This window comes from Capra hircus, chromosome 18, assembly GCF_001704415.2.
Source record: "Capra hircus breed San Clemente chromosome 18, ASM170441v1, whole genome shotgun sequence".
In the NCBI taxonomy this organism is placed as follows: Eukaryota; Metazoa; Chordata; class Mammalia; order Artiodactyla; family Bovidae; genus Capra; species Capra hircus.
In genome coordinates, this window is record NC_030825.1 from 36,063,711 (window position 1) to 36,079,193 (window position 15,483).

At 58.5% G+C, this 15,483-nt stretch overlaps 3 protein-coding genes across 12 annotated transcripts; 2 read left to right on the forward strand and 1 right to left on the reverse strand.

The window, feature by feature from the left end:
* TRADD (TNFRSF1A associated via death domain) lies at positions 218-7,708 on the reverse strand. 3 transcript variants are annotated; one of them, XM_018062109.1, is made up of 6 exons: positions 6,698-7,708; positions 6,508-6,602; positions 2,648-2,806; positions 1,478-1,755; positions 1,197-1,395; positions 218-1,061 (listed from the first exon to the last, which is right to left on the reverse strand). In XM_018062109.1, the coding sequence occupies exons 3-6, from the start codon at positions 2,796-2,798 to the stop codon at positions 751-753; spliced, it is 939 nt and encodes a 312-aa protein (XP_017917598.1). In that variant the 5' UTR covers positions 2,799-2,806; positions 6,508-6,602; positions 6,698-7,708; the 3' UTR covers positions 218-750. The 3 variants fall into 3 exon arrangements, with proteins under 3 accessions (XP_017917598.1, XP_005692184.2, XP_017917599.1); XM_005692127.3 differs by lacking the exons at positions 6,508-6,602; positions 6,698-7,708 and adding an exon at positions 6,102-6,207; XM_018062110.1 differs by lacking the exons at positions 6,508-6,602; positions 6,698-7,708 and adding an exon at positions 6,102-6,126 and having other exon boundaries at positions 1,478-2,289.
* Positions 4,570-9,886, forward strand: FBXL8 (F-box and leucine rich repeat protein 8). Its single transcript, XM_018062108.1, has 3 exons — positions 4,570-6,320; positions 7,808-7,977; positions 8,538-9,886. Exons 2-3 carry the CDS (start codon positions 7,826-7,828, stop codon positions 9,508-9,510), a joined length of 1,125 nt encoding a protein of 374 aa, XP_017917597.1. The 5' UTR covers positions 4,570-6,320; positions 7,808-7,825; the 3' UTR covers positions 9,511-9,886.
* Positions 10,208-15,163, forward strand: HSF4 (heat shock transcription factor 4). 8 transcript variants are annotated; one of them, XM_013971250.2, is made up of 13 exons: positions 10,208-10,573; positions 11,215-11,323; positions 11,413-11,540; positions 11,633-11,757; positions 12,028-12,103; positions 12,237-12,301; positions 12,819-12,915; positions 13,171-13,298; positions 13,421-13,648; positions 14,139-14,244; positions 14,343-14,408; positions 14,494-14,614; positions 14,765-15,006. In XM_013971250.2, the coding sequence occupies exons 1-13, from the start codon at positions 10,451-10,453 to the stop codon at positions 14,824-14,826; spliced, it is 1,434 nt and encodes a 477-aa protein (XP_013826704.2). In that variant the 5' UTR covers positions 10,208-10,450; the 3' UTR covers positions 14,827-15,006. The 8 variants fall into 8 exon arrangements, with proteins under 8 accessions (XP_013826704.2, XP_017917600.1, XP_013826705.2 ...); XM_018062111.1 differs by having other exon boundaries at positions 10,210-10,573; positions 11,192-11,323; positions 14,848-15,163; XM_013971251.2 differs by having other exon boundaries at positions 10,210-10,573; positions 14,545-14,614; positions 14,765-15,163.

Sequence of the window (15,483 nt, forward strand, 5' to 3'; positions counted from 1 at the left end):
CTCTGCAAATCCACCCACTCCTAGATCCAGCCACTGTAAACCTTCTAACACTCCCTCCCTCTCACCTTCCTCAAGACTTCACCTGAGGCTGGCCATGTCAAGAATACTGCCCTTCTCTCATTCCACCCCCCACCAATAGTCACACTCATTTCTCCCCAAGGAAGCCTAACCCCTAACCTGGGTTAGGCCCCTGCTCAGGTTCCCACAATGCTTTGTATTTTTCACATCCAAAAAATGGGTAGTATTTTATTACTTTATATTCAGAGTTGCACACTGAGTGTGAACTGACGACAGACAAGAATTGTGTGTTTTGTTCACCACAGTATTTGCAGCACCCAGGATGATGCCTAGGATACAGCAGGTCCTTAATGAATAATAATGAATGAAGAGGTAAAGTCTGGCTGAAAGCCCTTCTTCTAGGGTGGAAGAAGGTGAAGCAGACCTTGCAGCACGCCTGTTCGAGATACTAGGATAGAGACCCATTCACTGTCTCTATCCTAGTATCTAGAACACAACGCCCAGTGGCACCCCTCAGACATGGTGGGTGCTTGTCTGACTCCTGGAGAGGGCCGCCATCATCTCTGCGCAGCAGCTCCAGCAGCTCAGCTAAGTGGGGTTGCTAAGTGTGGTCTCAGAGTCGCATGGTGGACAAGAGGTCAGCAGTAGCAGCAGAAGGCACCCTACAGTCATCCAGGTGCTCCAAACCTTGACTGGGCAACTGACCGACCTCCCCTTTCTCTGGTACTCGGCCTAGACCAGGCTGCCCTCAGGATTCGCCAGGCCCAGCAAGTCCTCCGCCAGGCTGGTGAGCTCGTTCTCCTCGAGCGCCTCCACCAGGCGCTGCAGCGTGGCGCGGCGGCCCTCGGCCTGCACAAAGCGCCGCAGCAGCTGGAAGGCCTGCTCGTACAGCCCTTCGCGCTCGTATTCATAGGCCAGTGAGTCCAGCGCCGGGTCCCGCAGCGCGCGGCAGCTGCGCTGCAGAGAGCGCCCCACCTTGCGCCACTTGAGGCCCACGGAGCGGGCGAACTTCTGTTGATCCTGCAGGTTCAGCGGCCGGTTCACTGCAGAGAGAGTGAGGAGGGAGTGAGCTCGGGATACCCTTCCATCCCCACCATGACTACCCCGTCCAGACCTCGCCCCTCCCCAAGCTTCATCCTCCTGAGGATCCTGCCTTTCCCTCTCTCCGGGAGTCTCACCTATGGGCTGACCCTGGAACAAAAAAGTCTGGCCAGGCGGCGGTGGTGGCGGTTTCTCCTCCGGCGGAGAAGGTGCCAGAGACTGCGAGGGGGCTGGAGTGCCTTGCACATCTCTCCCTTGGCCCGCCGCCGAGCCGCACGTCAGATTCCTGAGCGCATCCTCCAACTCGGTGAGTTCCTCATCCCGGAGCCGGTCAGGCTAAAGAGGAGAATGTGGCGTCGGTGGAGGTCTCCGCAGCGAATTCCCGCCCCACCCTACACTGGCCCCAGCCCGGCCGCACCTTCTGGGCGCATATGCAGTTCAAACAGCGCTCCTCGTCGGTCAGCAAGGCATCCAGCTGCTCGGCGCCAGCGCGCAGCTCCAGTTGCAACGGCACCGAGTTCAGGGCCAGTGCCCGAGCCAGGCACCCTTGCAGCGTGGCTCGCAGCGCCCCCTCGCGGTAGGCTCGGAGGAAGCGGCTGCACGCCAGGCGCCCGCTGAAACGCAGTTGCACGATCAACTGCGGGTCGCTGCGGTGGATCTTGAGCATCTGCAGCACATCGGGGCTCCCGCCACTCTCTGCGGAGGGGGCCAGTCAGGCGCCATGCGGTCGCCATGCGGGGCCATGCTCCATGAGGCCAGAGAAGGAATGAAGCCTGAGATGAGACGCCTACGCCATCCCCAGACACTTACAGGCGCGGGTATACCCCAGAGCTCCCGGATGGGAAGCAGAATGATGAGGCAAACAGCAACAACCCAGAATAAAGGGCAGGACCTATCACAGGGATCACCCTGAGACGGAGTGGGTGCCACTCTCGCTGCATCCCTGAAGCCTCAAATGAGGGTTGGCAAAAGGGTCGTGGAAGAGACTGCAGTATAGAAAGGGGCGTTCGCCCGGGGCAGCGAAGACCTCTGGGTAGGCAGCTGGCCATGCAGTGGGCGGGAGGTTTCAGGTCTTCCGCCTCCTAGTACTGCTTCCCCCCTCCCAAGGAGAGGGGCTCTCGCTGTTCTGAGGCTGGGGCCAGATCCCTCAACCTCCTGTGGCCTCTGCCCTGAGATGGGAAAAGTAGGCTGGAAAGGGAGGTACTGGGGAAGGGTCTTGGGCAAGGAGTGCTGCAGTGAGAGAGGAAAAGGAGAGAGAGAGTGTAAGATTAGTAGAAAGCAGTAAGCAAGCAGCCTGAGTTGGGGGGGGGCGGTGCATGGAGTAGGGGGATATTAGTGCACACATAGGTAGATGACACACAGACACAGGAACACAGGTCTATACCGAAGGGCACTTATGCGTACCAGAGAAGAAAGACTCTACATAACCGGGCATCCTCCTGTCATCCCCAAGGAATCTTTTCCTCAAAGCAGTGATTAAGCACAAGCCCATAGAGTTGAAGAGGTAGGGGTGGGTTTCAGTCCCTGGCCGCGACCACAAAAGCCCCAGGCCGCCCTTTCTTCCCCAAGTGCCTGCCCAGCCACACACCTGCCAGGGCAGTCCGGAGAGCCCTGTACATTCCCACTTTCTGCTGCTGGTGAGCGTAGGCATCGGACAAGACCACTTTGTCCAGCGAGGACTCCACAAACAGGTATGCGCTGCCCACCCACTCCTCAAGCCCATTTGGCCCAGCCGCCATCTTGCCTCCTGGGGACATAAATAGGCATTCAGATCACCCCCCGGCCCAGCCCTGGAGACAGCTTTCCAGTCCCACGTGGCCCAGCTGTCCCCAGCCAGCTGGCACACTTGTGAAGGTAAATTCATAGTCCCCTCGGCAGCTCCTTTTGCTTCTGGTCCCAGCTCGGCTAAGAGCTGTAGTCAGGACTGTCCCTCCACTGCCTTCTCTGAGAAAGAGCCCAGGGAAACAGGGGTGAGACAGGAGAGGGACAATGTTGCAGTAAAAGGAAAGAAGTTCTGCCCCCCTCCTCAGGGCAGGGTGTCTCTCTTTTCAAAGCTGACTGGAGACACCCTCCTCCTGGATGGTGTCTACGCCCCACAGCACAAGCAGACTCATGTCCTGGTATGCCTTCAGTTCAAATTTGAGGATCCCCGCAGGAGAAGGCAATGGCAGCCCACTCCAATACTCTTGCCTGGAAACTCCCATGGACAGAGGAGCCTGGTAGGCTGCAGTCCATGGGATCGCGAAGAGTCTGACACGACTGAGTGACTTCACTTTCACTTTTCATTTTCATGCATTGGAGAAGGAAATGGCAACCCACTCCAGCGTTCTTGCCTGGAGGATCCCAGGGACGGGGGAGCCTGGTGGGCTGCCGTCTCTGGGGTCGCACAGAGTCGGACATGTCACAAGCGATGCAGCGGCGGCAGCAGGGATCCCAGAGCCCCCCACTTAGGTTTCTTCTCAGGCATTCCTGCTGTACCTCCTGGTTTCACTTCAAAGGACACCTGTAGTTTGCACCTGCCTAGATTCTCTACCACAGTCCTGACTGACCTCTGGGGACTTCCCTCTACCCTTTTCTCAATCCATAGGCCTGTTGGAAGGACCAACCTTGCTCCTGACGTCCAGCCTAGCCAATCTGGATCTTCCATTCACCTTCCTGAAATGGTTTGTTCTGAGTTGGGCATAGGATTCATATTGGACCTATCAGAATCAACCTGCAATTTGGGCTTCCCTGGTGGCTCAGTCAGTAAAGTGTCTGCCTTCAATGCAGGAGACCTGGGTTCAATCCCTGAGTTGGGAAGATCCCCTGGAGAAGGAAATGGCAACCCAGTCCAGTATTCATGCCTGGAGAATCCCATGGAAGGAGCCTGGTGGCTACAGTCTATGGACTGTCAGACACGACTTAGCAACTAAACAAATAGGAAAGAGGAACAAGTTTCCCTTTCCTATCTTGAAGCTGAGCTAGAAGGAAGGGAAGGTCTCCTTTGCTGTTCTCAGCCTGACTGAGAATGAAACTGGCATAGAAAGCTACAGAGCCAAGAGATGAAGTGTACCCCTAACCACACCATGTCCGCGGCTCTAGGTGCATCTTGGACTTTTCTGTTATGTGAATTAAATCATTCCTTTTTAGTCTCAAATCTTTTAGTCTCTTGTCTGATGCCATTCAAGTTGTTCTGATACAGGCTCCTTCTCTGTCCAAACACAGTCAGGGCCCTTGGCATTTGCATCTCCTCAATCTATCTTCAACAAAATCCTAGCTCTAGATCAAGGAGCAAAACTCTCAGTCAGGGAGCCATGCACTGGCCTGAAAGTTGCCTCCCAGCTACAGCACTATGAGCGACAGGTGGAGAACTGCCCTGCCTCTTCCTTCAGACCTTACCCGAGGCAACCCTTTTCCTAGAAAGATGGGTTCAAGGGAATTCCCCGGTGGTCCGGTGGTTAGGACTCGGTGCTTTCACTGCCAAGGGCCTGGGTTCCCTGGTCAGGGAACTAAGATCCCTCAAGCTGTGAGGTACAGCTGGCAAATTTAAAAAATAGTAATAAAGGAAAAGAGAAATGGCGCCCTCCACTTTCACCCAGACCTGGCAGGAAGAATGATACCTGATAACACTACCCTGAGTTTGAGCACAGGGAACATATCTTTTGACCAGCTCCCCCCATAATCTTTTGGTAGAAAACTTACTAATACTTGTGTGTTTATCCAAAACAATAGAAATTAACAAAAAAAATTAGCACTGTTTATTTGTCTTGGGGAAGGGGGAGATTGGGGTTGTTTTTATTTTCATTTAAATATTCTACTTTATGCAAAATAGAGACATTTCTTTTGTATTAAAAAGGCATATTTGTTTTTCTTAAAAAGCAAAACAAAACAAAAACAGGGTAGATGACAAGTGGGACCAAGAGCAGTAGAGAGACAAGTGGGAAGTCCTGGGGTATTGGCCCAGAGTGGAGAAGTGGGAACCTGGCCCCAAAACATTTCCTCTTTCACATCTTCTTAGCCCCTTGACTGGAGGGTGCTGACCCCATAGGGTGGGTAAGGGCAGGACAAGACAGTCCTCTGCCCAACTGGCCAGCCTGCAAGACACTGCAAACCAAGAGGAGGGGGAATCTCTGTCATACTCTCTAGGACTGTAGAAGTCAAACAGTCTGATAACTGTTGAGAAGTGGCAGGGGTGGGGCGGGATGAGAGGCGCGCCTTGGCTCGCTAAGCCCCCTTGAGAACTGTGTCCCTTCACAGAAGCCCCTCCTCGGGAAGCCCCGCGCCCCACCCACCTGGAGTCCGCCTCTGTACCAGCGGGGCTCGCTGGGGTCCTGGGAACCCTTAGTTGGGCTGAGATCGTAAGGGACACATGGGTACCGACTCAGGAAAATATGCCCCTGCCATCGGTAGCCAGCCGGCGCAGTGCTCCATTAACACTGACAGAGGATGAGATGGTTGGATGGCATCACTGACTCAGTGGACATGAGTTTGAGGAAACTCTGAGAGATGGTGAAGGACAGGGAAGCCTGGCGTGCTACAATCCACGGGGTCGCAAAGAGTTGGACACGACTTAGCGACTGAACAGTAACAGTCCTGAGTAGCTCCACTTCTGGCCGGCTAGGCGGTGACGACCTGCAGGCGTGGCCTCTCAAGGACTGAAAAGCTGCTAGTCCCAGCATCTACTCAAGCAGAGCCTCTCAGAGCTCTAGAGGGGAGCTCCCCGGCCTCCCACTAGCCCACCCTCCTGCTGGAGTTTCGCGCTTGCTACTGGGTCTAACCGGCAAGGGGTTTCTCTCGAATGTCTGTTCAGAACCAGCACCACCCCGTCCTCTCACCCACAGGGCCCTGGCGCCCCTTGAAAGCCCCTATGGGACAAGGCACTCGCAGGGGTCAGCGTCGGTACCCTCGCTCCAGCCTCCAACGGAAACAGCCCAATAGGCCACCACCACCACCACCTGACCCGAGCAGCCGCGGGTGACAACCGCACCGCGCCCGTGCTCCTGAGCCAGGATCCGCCTCGGCTTCTGCCAGCAACGGAAAGCCCACCCACCCTCTGCACTAACCTGGCCGCCTGGGCCCGGCCTGGATTCCCACGCCCGCAGGCTTCCACTGGACTCGCGCTGCTTCCGGGTGTGCGCGGAGCGCAGGGGCGGCACCCCAGTCCGAGCCGCCCCGTCCGTCCCGGCGTCCCGCCCCCCGGGTTCCCCGCGGTTCCTTCCCGCCACCGTCCTCTGCGGCCAGTCCCCAGCCTCTTGGCAAAGCCCACCCGATCCGCTGCGCAGGTAAGACACTGGCGCCTGAGGTCAAACAGCAGGCAGAACTGCCCGCGGCAAGGGACTTAGAGGACTTGCGGTTCTTACGAGGCCGGAGGGCCCTAGGGTGAGAGCCGATCCTCTTCCTCCAGCGGGTAACGCATGGAGCAACGAGGGGGCGTCCCCTTCTGGGTTGGTCGAGCTCCTCTGATTCTACCTGACACTCTGAACTGGGTGCTAAGTTCAAGCGTGGCGGAGGGTATCAGAAACTCCCGGGTACTCGAGACACAAATTCCAGCAGGGACAGTTAGCCTAGAAAATAGAAAATTGGCCAGTGGCGTCAAACGTTCTGTACGAAAACCTTCAAGCACCTTAAACTAAAATTGGCAACTTCAAAAAGGACGCACAGTCTCCAACAAAGGCCGCGCTCTGATGTGGGTCTGCGGAATTCCAGTGGAGCCTAAACCGCCTGGGCTGCTCGGGGTTCAGGATCGGAATTTGAATCCAGAGTCCCTCAGGCCCCCACAACCCCAAGATTTTCTCTGCCTCGCAGGCCTCTCATTGGAATAACCCATGTTGTCTCCCCCAGTGAAGTGGAGGAAGGAGCCTCCCTTCTCCTTGCGTATTCAGCTATGCCCCACCCGCACCTCTGCTTCCTGATTGGCTCCTGCACCCTGCCAATTAAAAGTTTTCCTTAATGTTCTCGCCCTATTAACCCTGCCGTCACTCTCTAGTGACGGGTGGGACTAGGACCGGGTTTCTCAACTTGGGACCTGTGGCATACACCTGCACGTGTTGAAATTCATATTCCTGGGCCCTACTGTTTGAGGAGAGCTTGATTTAGTAGGTGGGGCCATGAAATCTGTAGTGTGAACAAATGTCCAGCGCCCTTTTAGAAGCCATTTCAATGGCCCTTGGTGCTTGGGCTCCATCGTTCCCTAAGTACTCAGGGTCTAAGTTGGGAGGCAAGCAGTTCAGTGATCTCTGTAAGACTAGTCCGGGCTCTCTGGCCGCCGTGATGGTGCTTTAGAGGGAGATTGGGACGAGGGATTGGGGAAGACGTGGTGGTCTGGAGTCAGGGCCTGGGCAATGGCCCTCCAACTTCCTCAGAGAAGACTGGTTACTAGGAGAAAGATCTGACAGCATCGTCCCAAATCCGGGTATTTGGTTTTATCAACCTGGTGCATGGATCGTGGTTGAGTTCCTCCTAATAGAATATTATAAAACGTGGATTTGTTCAACAAGTGAGAACATAGTTTAAAGGAAGAATCAGAAATGCTCAGCATCCCAGGCAGATTTAATGGGTCTGAGATCTGTGTACACAGTCCCAGGCTTGGTTTAATAGCTTGGTTACATCTCTGCTGTCACGGTCTTGAAATCCTCGCTAATATTTTAAACAGAGACCCACATTTTCATTTTGCACTGGGCTCTGCAAATTTATATAGCGGATCCTGGGCCCCAAGCATTTCTACACATAGGCTCCAGGTGTTCCCCTCAATACTGTGGCCTTCCTGCAGGGGGGCCCCCACCTGGCCATGGCCGAGCCTGGAGAACAGCTGCCGGAGGAGGTGCTGGTGCTCATCTTCCGCCACCTGCCCCTGCCTGACCGCGCTGCTGCAGCGAGGGTCTGCAGAGCTTGGGCTGCCGCTGCCACCTGCAGCGCTGTGTGGCACGACACGAGCATCAGGTGAGCAGGTTCTTCCCCCTCCCACCTTCTCCCAGTCTTGGTAGAGTCAGAGGTTGGGGAGATGCAGTGACTCTTCCTCATATTAAAAAGCGTCATTTCTAACATTGGCCACCTACTGTGTACCAACCATAGTTCTAAGGGCCTTACGTATACCAATCTTCCTAATCCTCACAAACACTTTATGTGATGTACGGGTATTATTATTATCTCCATCGCACAGATAAAATTTGAGGCAGAGAGATTTAACTACTTCCTCACTCTACTGAGAAATGACAGGCAGAACGTGAATGCGGCTGCCCACAGGCCCCGCCCCACCTCCTGAAAGACCAATGAGAAAGCCCATTTTCTAAAATATCCTGGCTCTCTCTGGCACGGTTTCAACTGGCGGCAGATGCGTCTGAAGGAAGGGATAGGGTTCCCTCCTAGCATACCTAGGAGTGACCAGGCACGGTCAGAACAGGGAGGTGTGTGGGTAGGGGGCAGGAAGTGGGGATGGTAACCGGAACCCAGAGAGAGGGACTTGGCCGGCCATGCCTTTTCTCCACCACTCTACCCCCAAGTTGCGATTGTGAGCTGGAAGGCATGCTGGCGCCGTATCTGTCCGCCTGCCTTGACCACGTTCAGAATCTATGGCTGGAATTTGAGCCGTCGAGAAAGTCGAGTCGCCGGGCGGCCACAGACTTACTGGCTGCACTGGCGGGCCGTACCCCCGGGCTGCGAGGCCTGTGCCTGGAATGCCGCGGAGAAAAGCCGCTCTTCGACGCCGGCCGCGACGTCCTGGACGCGGTGCACGCCCTCTGTGGGGCGGCCCGCGCGCTGCGCCACCTCGACCTGCGGCGCCTGCCCTTCTCACTGGACGACGCGCTGGTGCTGCAGGTGGCACACGGTTGTCCGGAGCTCCGCAGCCTTTTTCTGGATAACAGAACGCTGGTGGGCAGCGTAGGGCCGGGGTCCGTGCTCGAGCTACTAGAGGCCTGTCCCTGCCTGCGCGCCCTTGGCCTGCACCTGGCCAGCCTGTCGCACACCGCGCTCGAGGCACTGGCGGCGCCAGAGCGCGCGCCTTTCGAGCTCCTCGCCCTGCGGTGCGCGTGTCCGGAAGACGCACGCGCGCCCCCCCTGCCTGATGAAGCCTGGGCCGCGTTGAGCCGCCGCCACCCGGGACTGGAGGTAGAGCTGGAGCTAGAGCCGGTGCTGCCTGCAGAGAGCGTGACGCGCGTCCTGCAGCCGGCCGTACCGGTGGCTGCGCTGCGCCTCAGCCTCTCTGGGGACACCGTAGGCCCAGTGCGCTTCGCGGCGCGCCACTACGCCGCAACATTGCGCGCGCTTGAGGTGCGCGCCGCCGCCTCGGCCGAGCTGGACGCCGCACTGGAGGAGCTGGCAGCTCGCTGCGCGGGCCTGCGCGAGGTGCACTGCTTCTGCGTGGTGCGACCTTCCGTGCTGCACGCCTTCCGCGCGCGCTGCCCGCGCCTGCGCAGCTACACGCTCAAGCTAACGCGGGAGCCCCATCCCTGGCGGCCCACGCTTGTGGCGTGATGGGACAAACGCTCTTTCCGATCCCTGCGGATGTGTGTCCTCTGAAATGCTGCGTGGGTTTGCCCAGGGGCGGGCCAGCTGCTCGCCCTCTCCTCTGTTACTCTTGCCTCTTGTCCTTCTCGAGGATTGGAGCCTATGAAGTGGCGTTGGTACCGGTCCAGGGCACCCTGAGCCCACTCGTTGCTTTCAACATCTGCAGACACTCACTGTCCCTGCAGTACACAGATCACCCTCCAATCCCAGTCCTCTGCAAACGTGTCGCTAGCTCGGCGGCCCTGGCGTGGGGGGAGGGAGGGCACTGGCTCAAGTGTGCCTCAGGGGGTGTGTGTATTAGTGCCTTCGGAGTGTGAAATAAACAAATCAAGCATTATCTCTGCGTCCTGTGAAAGGCCGGGTCTGCTCTGAACTGACAGAGGCTGGAAGAGGGGTAGGGAGGGTTTGAGACCTCAAGGTCCATTTCTACCGGTGCGGCTGCAGCGGTCAGGGTCGGGGTCCTGGCATCTTCGGAATGACAGCGTCCCAGGTTCCGCGGGAGGGTGTCTGCTTCTCCTCCCCACCCTCGCCCGCTCCTATCTGCCCCTCTACCGCTTGGCTGTGCCCATTCCATTGCTTTCCCAGCCTACATCAGGCTGTGTACGCTCGATTTCTCCCAAAGAACACAAGAGCAAACAGCGGGCCTGAGTAGGGTGCGACTCGAACTCAGGTCTCCCTCCCTCCTGCACCCTGCCCCCACGCACATCCGATCCCATACTGCCCTTTCGGTCCGCTGGTGGTGCGGCCGCGGCCAGAGCCCCGCCCCGCCAGTTCGCACGTGGCCCCCGCCTGACCCGGCGCCGGGAGGCGGAGTAGGGCGGGGCAGGCGGCAAACGCAGCACTTTCCGCGGCTTTGACAAGCCCGCGGCGGCCGGGCCCGAGCGCTTAACGAGGCCGAGACTGCGCCATGCAGGAAGCGCCGGCCGCGCTGCCCACGGAGCCGGGCCCCAGCCCAGTGCCTGCCTTCCTCGGCAAGTTATGGGCGCTGGTGGGCGACCCGGGCACCGACCACCTGATCCGCTGGAGCCCGGTGAGGGCTGGGGCCCCTCGACTTCCTCAGTGGTCCCCGGGATTCCTCCACGTTAGTGAACGTCCACGCTCATCAACCCCTGCCTGGGACGGGGTTATGGGTCCCTTGATTGAGCCGTCTAGGGTAGGCGACGGCTTGGGCGGGGGTTGTGATATTGGAGATGGAGGTGAGGCGACTTCCTTCGGGCAGAGGAAAGGGTAGGAGCCTTCTGAAGGAGACCCAGCACCCGAAGGATCTTTGAGGTCTTCTAGTTCCCACCCTATCCCATCAGACAGATGGGAAAACAGAGACCAGGAGAAAGGAAGGGCTAGGTCTGATTCTAACTCAGAGTCACAACGCGGGTCTGGGAGCCGTCCGGGTCTGGAACCCAAGTCTGGCTTCTGCACCTCCTCCTACAGAACCAAGTAGGGAGTCTGGGTGGGCTGGGATAGAGGTTCACTGTGGTCGCCCCGGGATAGGCCTCAGAGCTGGTTCCTGCCCGGCTTCGTCCCACGTCCCCATGAATTGCAGCCTCGGTCTCCAGAGTGAGTGCGAGTTTGTGTGCGCGCGCCGGACCACTGGCTTGGCCGTGGGCGGGCACCACTCACTGTGTCGTCTGGTCTCCGCCCGCACCGTGAGTGGGCGGGCGGTGCTCTCCTCAGAGCGGCACCAGCTTCCTCGTGAGCGACCAGAGCCGCTTCGCCAAGGAGGTGCTGCCCCAATACTTCAAGCACAGCAACATGGCAAGCTTCGTGCGGCAACTCAATATGTGTGAGTCCCTAGGGCCTAGTGGGAATCGAGCGTGGGTGACTTGGTTCGCGGGGACTTAGCAGCTTACGCCCCCGCGCCCCGCTCCCTAGACGGTTTTCGGAAGGTGGTGAGCATCGAGCAGGGTGGCCTGCTGAGACCCGAACGGGATCACGTCGAGTTCCAGCACCCGAGCTTCGTACGCGGCCGAGAGCAACTGCTGGAACGCGTGCGCCGCAAGGTTAGGGGCGGCCAGCAGTGACCAGCGAACCCGGGTGGAAGTGGGACAGCTATTTCGTGCGACCCTTACCTGAGAGAGCTTCCCACCTTCAGGTGCCCGCGCTGCGCGGCGACGACGGCCGCTGGCGCCCCGAGGACCTGGGCCGGCTGCTGGGCGAGGTGCAGGCTTTTCGGGGAGTGCAGGAGAGCACCGAGGCGCGGCTGCGGGAACTCAGGCAGTGCGGGGGGAGGGGGCGGAGGAGAATGGGGAGGGAGAAGGGGGGCTCTGGGCGCGAGGACACTGGCTTCTAGACGGTTCTGGGCAGCTCCTTCCTCTCTTGTGCCTCGGCGCCTCCTCCAAGACCAGTGGGCCGAGCTGTGGCAGTCTCTTAACTAAGGATGGACGACCATCCGAGTGGGCGCGGGCGCGGGCCTGCCATTCTGGGGGTGGGGGTGGTGACCCGGAGAACTCTCAGATGCCTCAGCACCCTCCCACGCCTTTTCCCCAGGCAGAACGAGATCCTGTGGAGGGAGGTGGTCACGCTGCGGCAGAGCCACGGTCAACAGCATCGGGTCATCGGCAAGGTGTTCCTCTCCCCCGACCCCACTCCTGAACGTACCCCCCACAACGCCTAGTCCTGGAAGCCCCCTGGAAGTGTCTTGTTAGAGTGAGGGGCAAGGCCCCAAAGATGAGTTAACCCTTTGTTTCCTTTTTCAGTTGATCCAGTGCCTCTTTGGGCCACTTCAGGCTGGGTCTGGCAGCGCAGGAGCTAAGAGGAAGCTGTGAGTGAGAACACCAGAGATGCCCCTACCCCTTCTAGCACCTCCCTGCCAGAGCCCCAGGCGGAACTCCTTCTCCTTCAGAAACCCCTTCACCTGCCTTTCCCCTGCACTACCATCTTCCTCACCCCATGGCCATCTCCCCAAAAGCCCCATTCCAGGGCTTCCCCCCTTCCCCTAATTCTACCACCAAAACCCTGACTCTGAGACCCCTCACTTCCAGGACCTTAACCCTGTACTTCCACCCCATGATCCCCTTCCCCTTCACCCCAAAGTATTCCAAGAGCAGAGGGTCTGGGGCCCAAACCAGGCTTCCTCCCTTCCCTCTGCCCCCAAAGGGCCTCCATCTCTGTTGGGGGGAGCCCCTTCTGCCTCCAGCATGTGACTGATGCCCTGGCAACAGGCCTCAGCTCTGCTGACGTGGCTGCTGGGGCCTGTGGGAGGGCGGTGATGCAGGCTGAGGGGCCTGGGAGATGAACCTGCCCAGCCCCCTACCTGTGCTCCTGGCCACCTTGCACAGGTCGCTGATGCTGGATGAGGGGTGCCCAACGCCAGCCAAATTCAACGCCTGCCCCTTACCTGGTGCCCTCCTGCAGGACCCCTACTTTATCCAGTCGGTAGGTTTTTGTTTCTCCTCTCATCTCTCCATAGAGAGCCTGTTCTCTTTCCCCATTCCCCAAAAAGAAGAGATGAAAAAAAAGAAAAGAAATAGAAGAGAAGATGTAGCCTAGCCTCCCTCCCACCAGACCCAGCATGGACCAAGCCTCCCCCCTCAAGCCTTTCTCCTTAGGTCTTGCCCATGTGGTACCAGTCGGGCTCCGAGTCACCCTATGACTTGAGGTGAAGGGCTCAACCTCGTCTTCTACTTACAGCCCCTCCCGGAGACCACGCTGGGCCTCAGCAGCCCTCACAGGGCCAGGGGCCCCATCATCTCCGACCTCCCGGAAGACTCTCCTTCCCCTGAAGGAACCAGGCTTTCCCCCTCCAGTGGTGGCAGGAGGTAAGAGGCACTGGGGCTGCCCTCTGGGGAGCTGTGGGGGGCGGGCCTGGCAGCCCAGATGGCTGTGGGGATAGGGGGAGAGGTCAGCGCCAGGGTCTGGTTGAAGCTTTTCTCTGGTGCAGGGAGAAGGGCCTGGCACTGCTCAAAGAAGAGCCAGCCAGCCCAGGGGGGGAAGGCGAGGCCGGGCTGGCCCTGGCCCCAAACGAGTGTGACTTCTGCGTGACAGCACCCCCACCGCTGCCTGTGGCTGTGGTGCAGGCCATCCTGGAGGGGAAGGGGAGCTTCAGCCCTGAGGGGCCCAGGAATGCCCAACAGCCTGAACCAAGAGGCCCCAGGGAGGTTCCTGACAGGTGAGCAGAAAGCCCATTTGTGATTATAAATCTCATGGGCCACTTTTGCAGCTAGACCGGCACTAGCTAGTCCTGAAACTTCCCAGCTTTGTCTGTCCCAGGGTGGCTGAGGAGGCAGCCATGATCTGACCTGATTTCGCAGAGTTGCTCTAAGGAGCACCAGCTTCAGAGGCCCCTGGAAAGTGGAAACTTCCCAGTGGCAGGGCTGAGGAGTCTGCATTTTAAATGCCACCACTGGGGCGATTGTGAAGTACATGACAGTTTAAGAACCACTGGAACTGATAAGTGCCTGGGTCGGGGCAGGCACATGACCCAAACCTCAGGCCAAAGGTAGGAGGCAGAAGGTGCTTTCTCTGTGCCCTTCTGTGTGTGTGGGTTGGGAAGTCCTCTTCTAACGCTTTCTAGATATTGTCAGATTTAGATCCTGATGTATCCAGGTTCCTTGGAAACCTAATGCAAGGAGTGGCCAACAGCAGTTCTCTGTGCACAGGGGCCCTCTTGACCTGGAGAGGGGAGCCCGGAGCCCAGACAGTCTGCTGCCTCCAGTGCTGCTTCGGGCCCCCCCTGAAAGTGTGGAGCCCGCAGGGCCACTGGATGTGAGTACTCGTTCAGTGAGGCAGGGGCACAGGGCTCAGTGGGCTCCAGCTGTTTGGGCACCCTGGGGAGGACACCGTTGACCCAGAGCTCCCCCCAGGTGCTGGGCCCCAGCCTCCAAGGGCGGGAATGGACTCTGATGGACTTAGACATGGAGCTGTCCCTGGTAAGATGGGGGTGGGGAGGGTGGTGGGGGTGGGTGTTGAGGGTTGCTCAGCCAAGCCCTTTAGTCCACCACTGTTCTCCCTCAGCCAAAGCCCCAGCTCCCTTCCCCAGCTGCTTCCTGCGGTTCTCTTCTGCAGTTGCAGCCCTTGGTTCCAGAGAAGGGTGAGACTGAGCTGGCAGTTAAGGGGTTAAATTCTCCATGCCCAGGTAATATATGTGGGGACTCAGGGACCTGGGGGAGACCCCGAGGGGCCTGAGCTATCACGATTGGGTGGGCCAGGCAGTCAATGTTTTGGAGGAAAATCCCCGGAGCGAGAGGGAGAGGTTGAGAGTGGATGTTTCATCCCAACTGACCAGAGGGCAAGGCGAGTGAAGCTCTCCTTCCCCGAAGAAAGGAGATGCCCGTCTCTCCCTGCTGAGTACAGCCCCGCTTCTCCTAGGAAAGGACTCCACACTCGGGGCACCACTCCTGCTGGACATCCCAGCGTCTTTAGGAGGCCCAGCCCTCAGCCTGCCTGGAGCTTTAACCATTTACAGCAGCCCTGAGAGCCGGGCCTCCTACCTGGGCGCGGGAGACAACCCCTCCCCTTGAGACACCCTCCACACCGAAGCCAGCCCTACTGAGGGGCTGGCCGGCAGTAGCACGCCCCGCTCGGCTTCCTTGAGCCCCCTGGTGGACTCTGAGTGAAGCCCCAGTTACTTGGCAGCCCCTCTCCATTCCCGAGTCCTGCATAAAACCGCATTTTTTTCCCTGTGTTTCTGGTCTCTTTCCTTTACCGACCAGGGAGCACAGAAGTCATGGGTGGGGGGTGTCTGCTTTCATAGAAACGTCCAAATCTCAGGGCTTTAATGTTAATAGAGGAACCCTTGAAGAGCGGAGGTGCCTCCGAGGCCGAGCTCTCCTGCTTAGGCCCCATCCTCCGGGTGCGAATCCAGGGATGGCGCATGGCCACTGAGACCTCCGGGAATCGGGGGCTTTTAGGGGTCACACCCAGCACCGCAGTGCACCCGCTCTGTGATCTTCAGTAAGCTGGTCTCCTTCTCTGAGCCTTCTCTGTGCAGGAAAAGAGAATGGG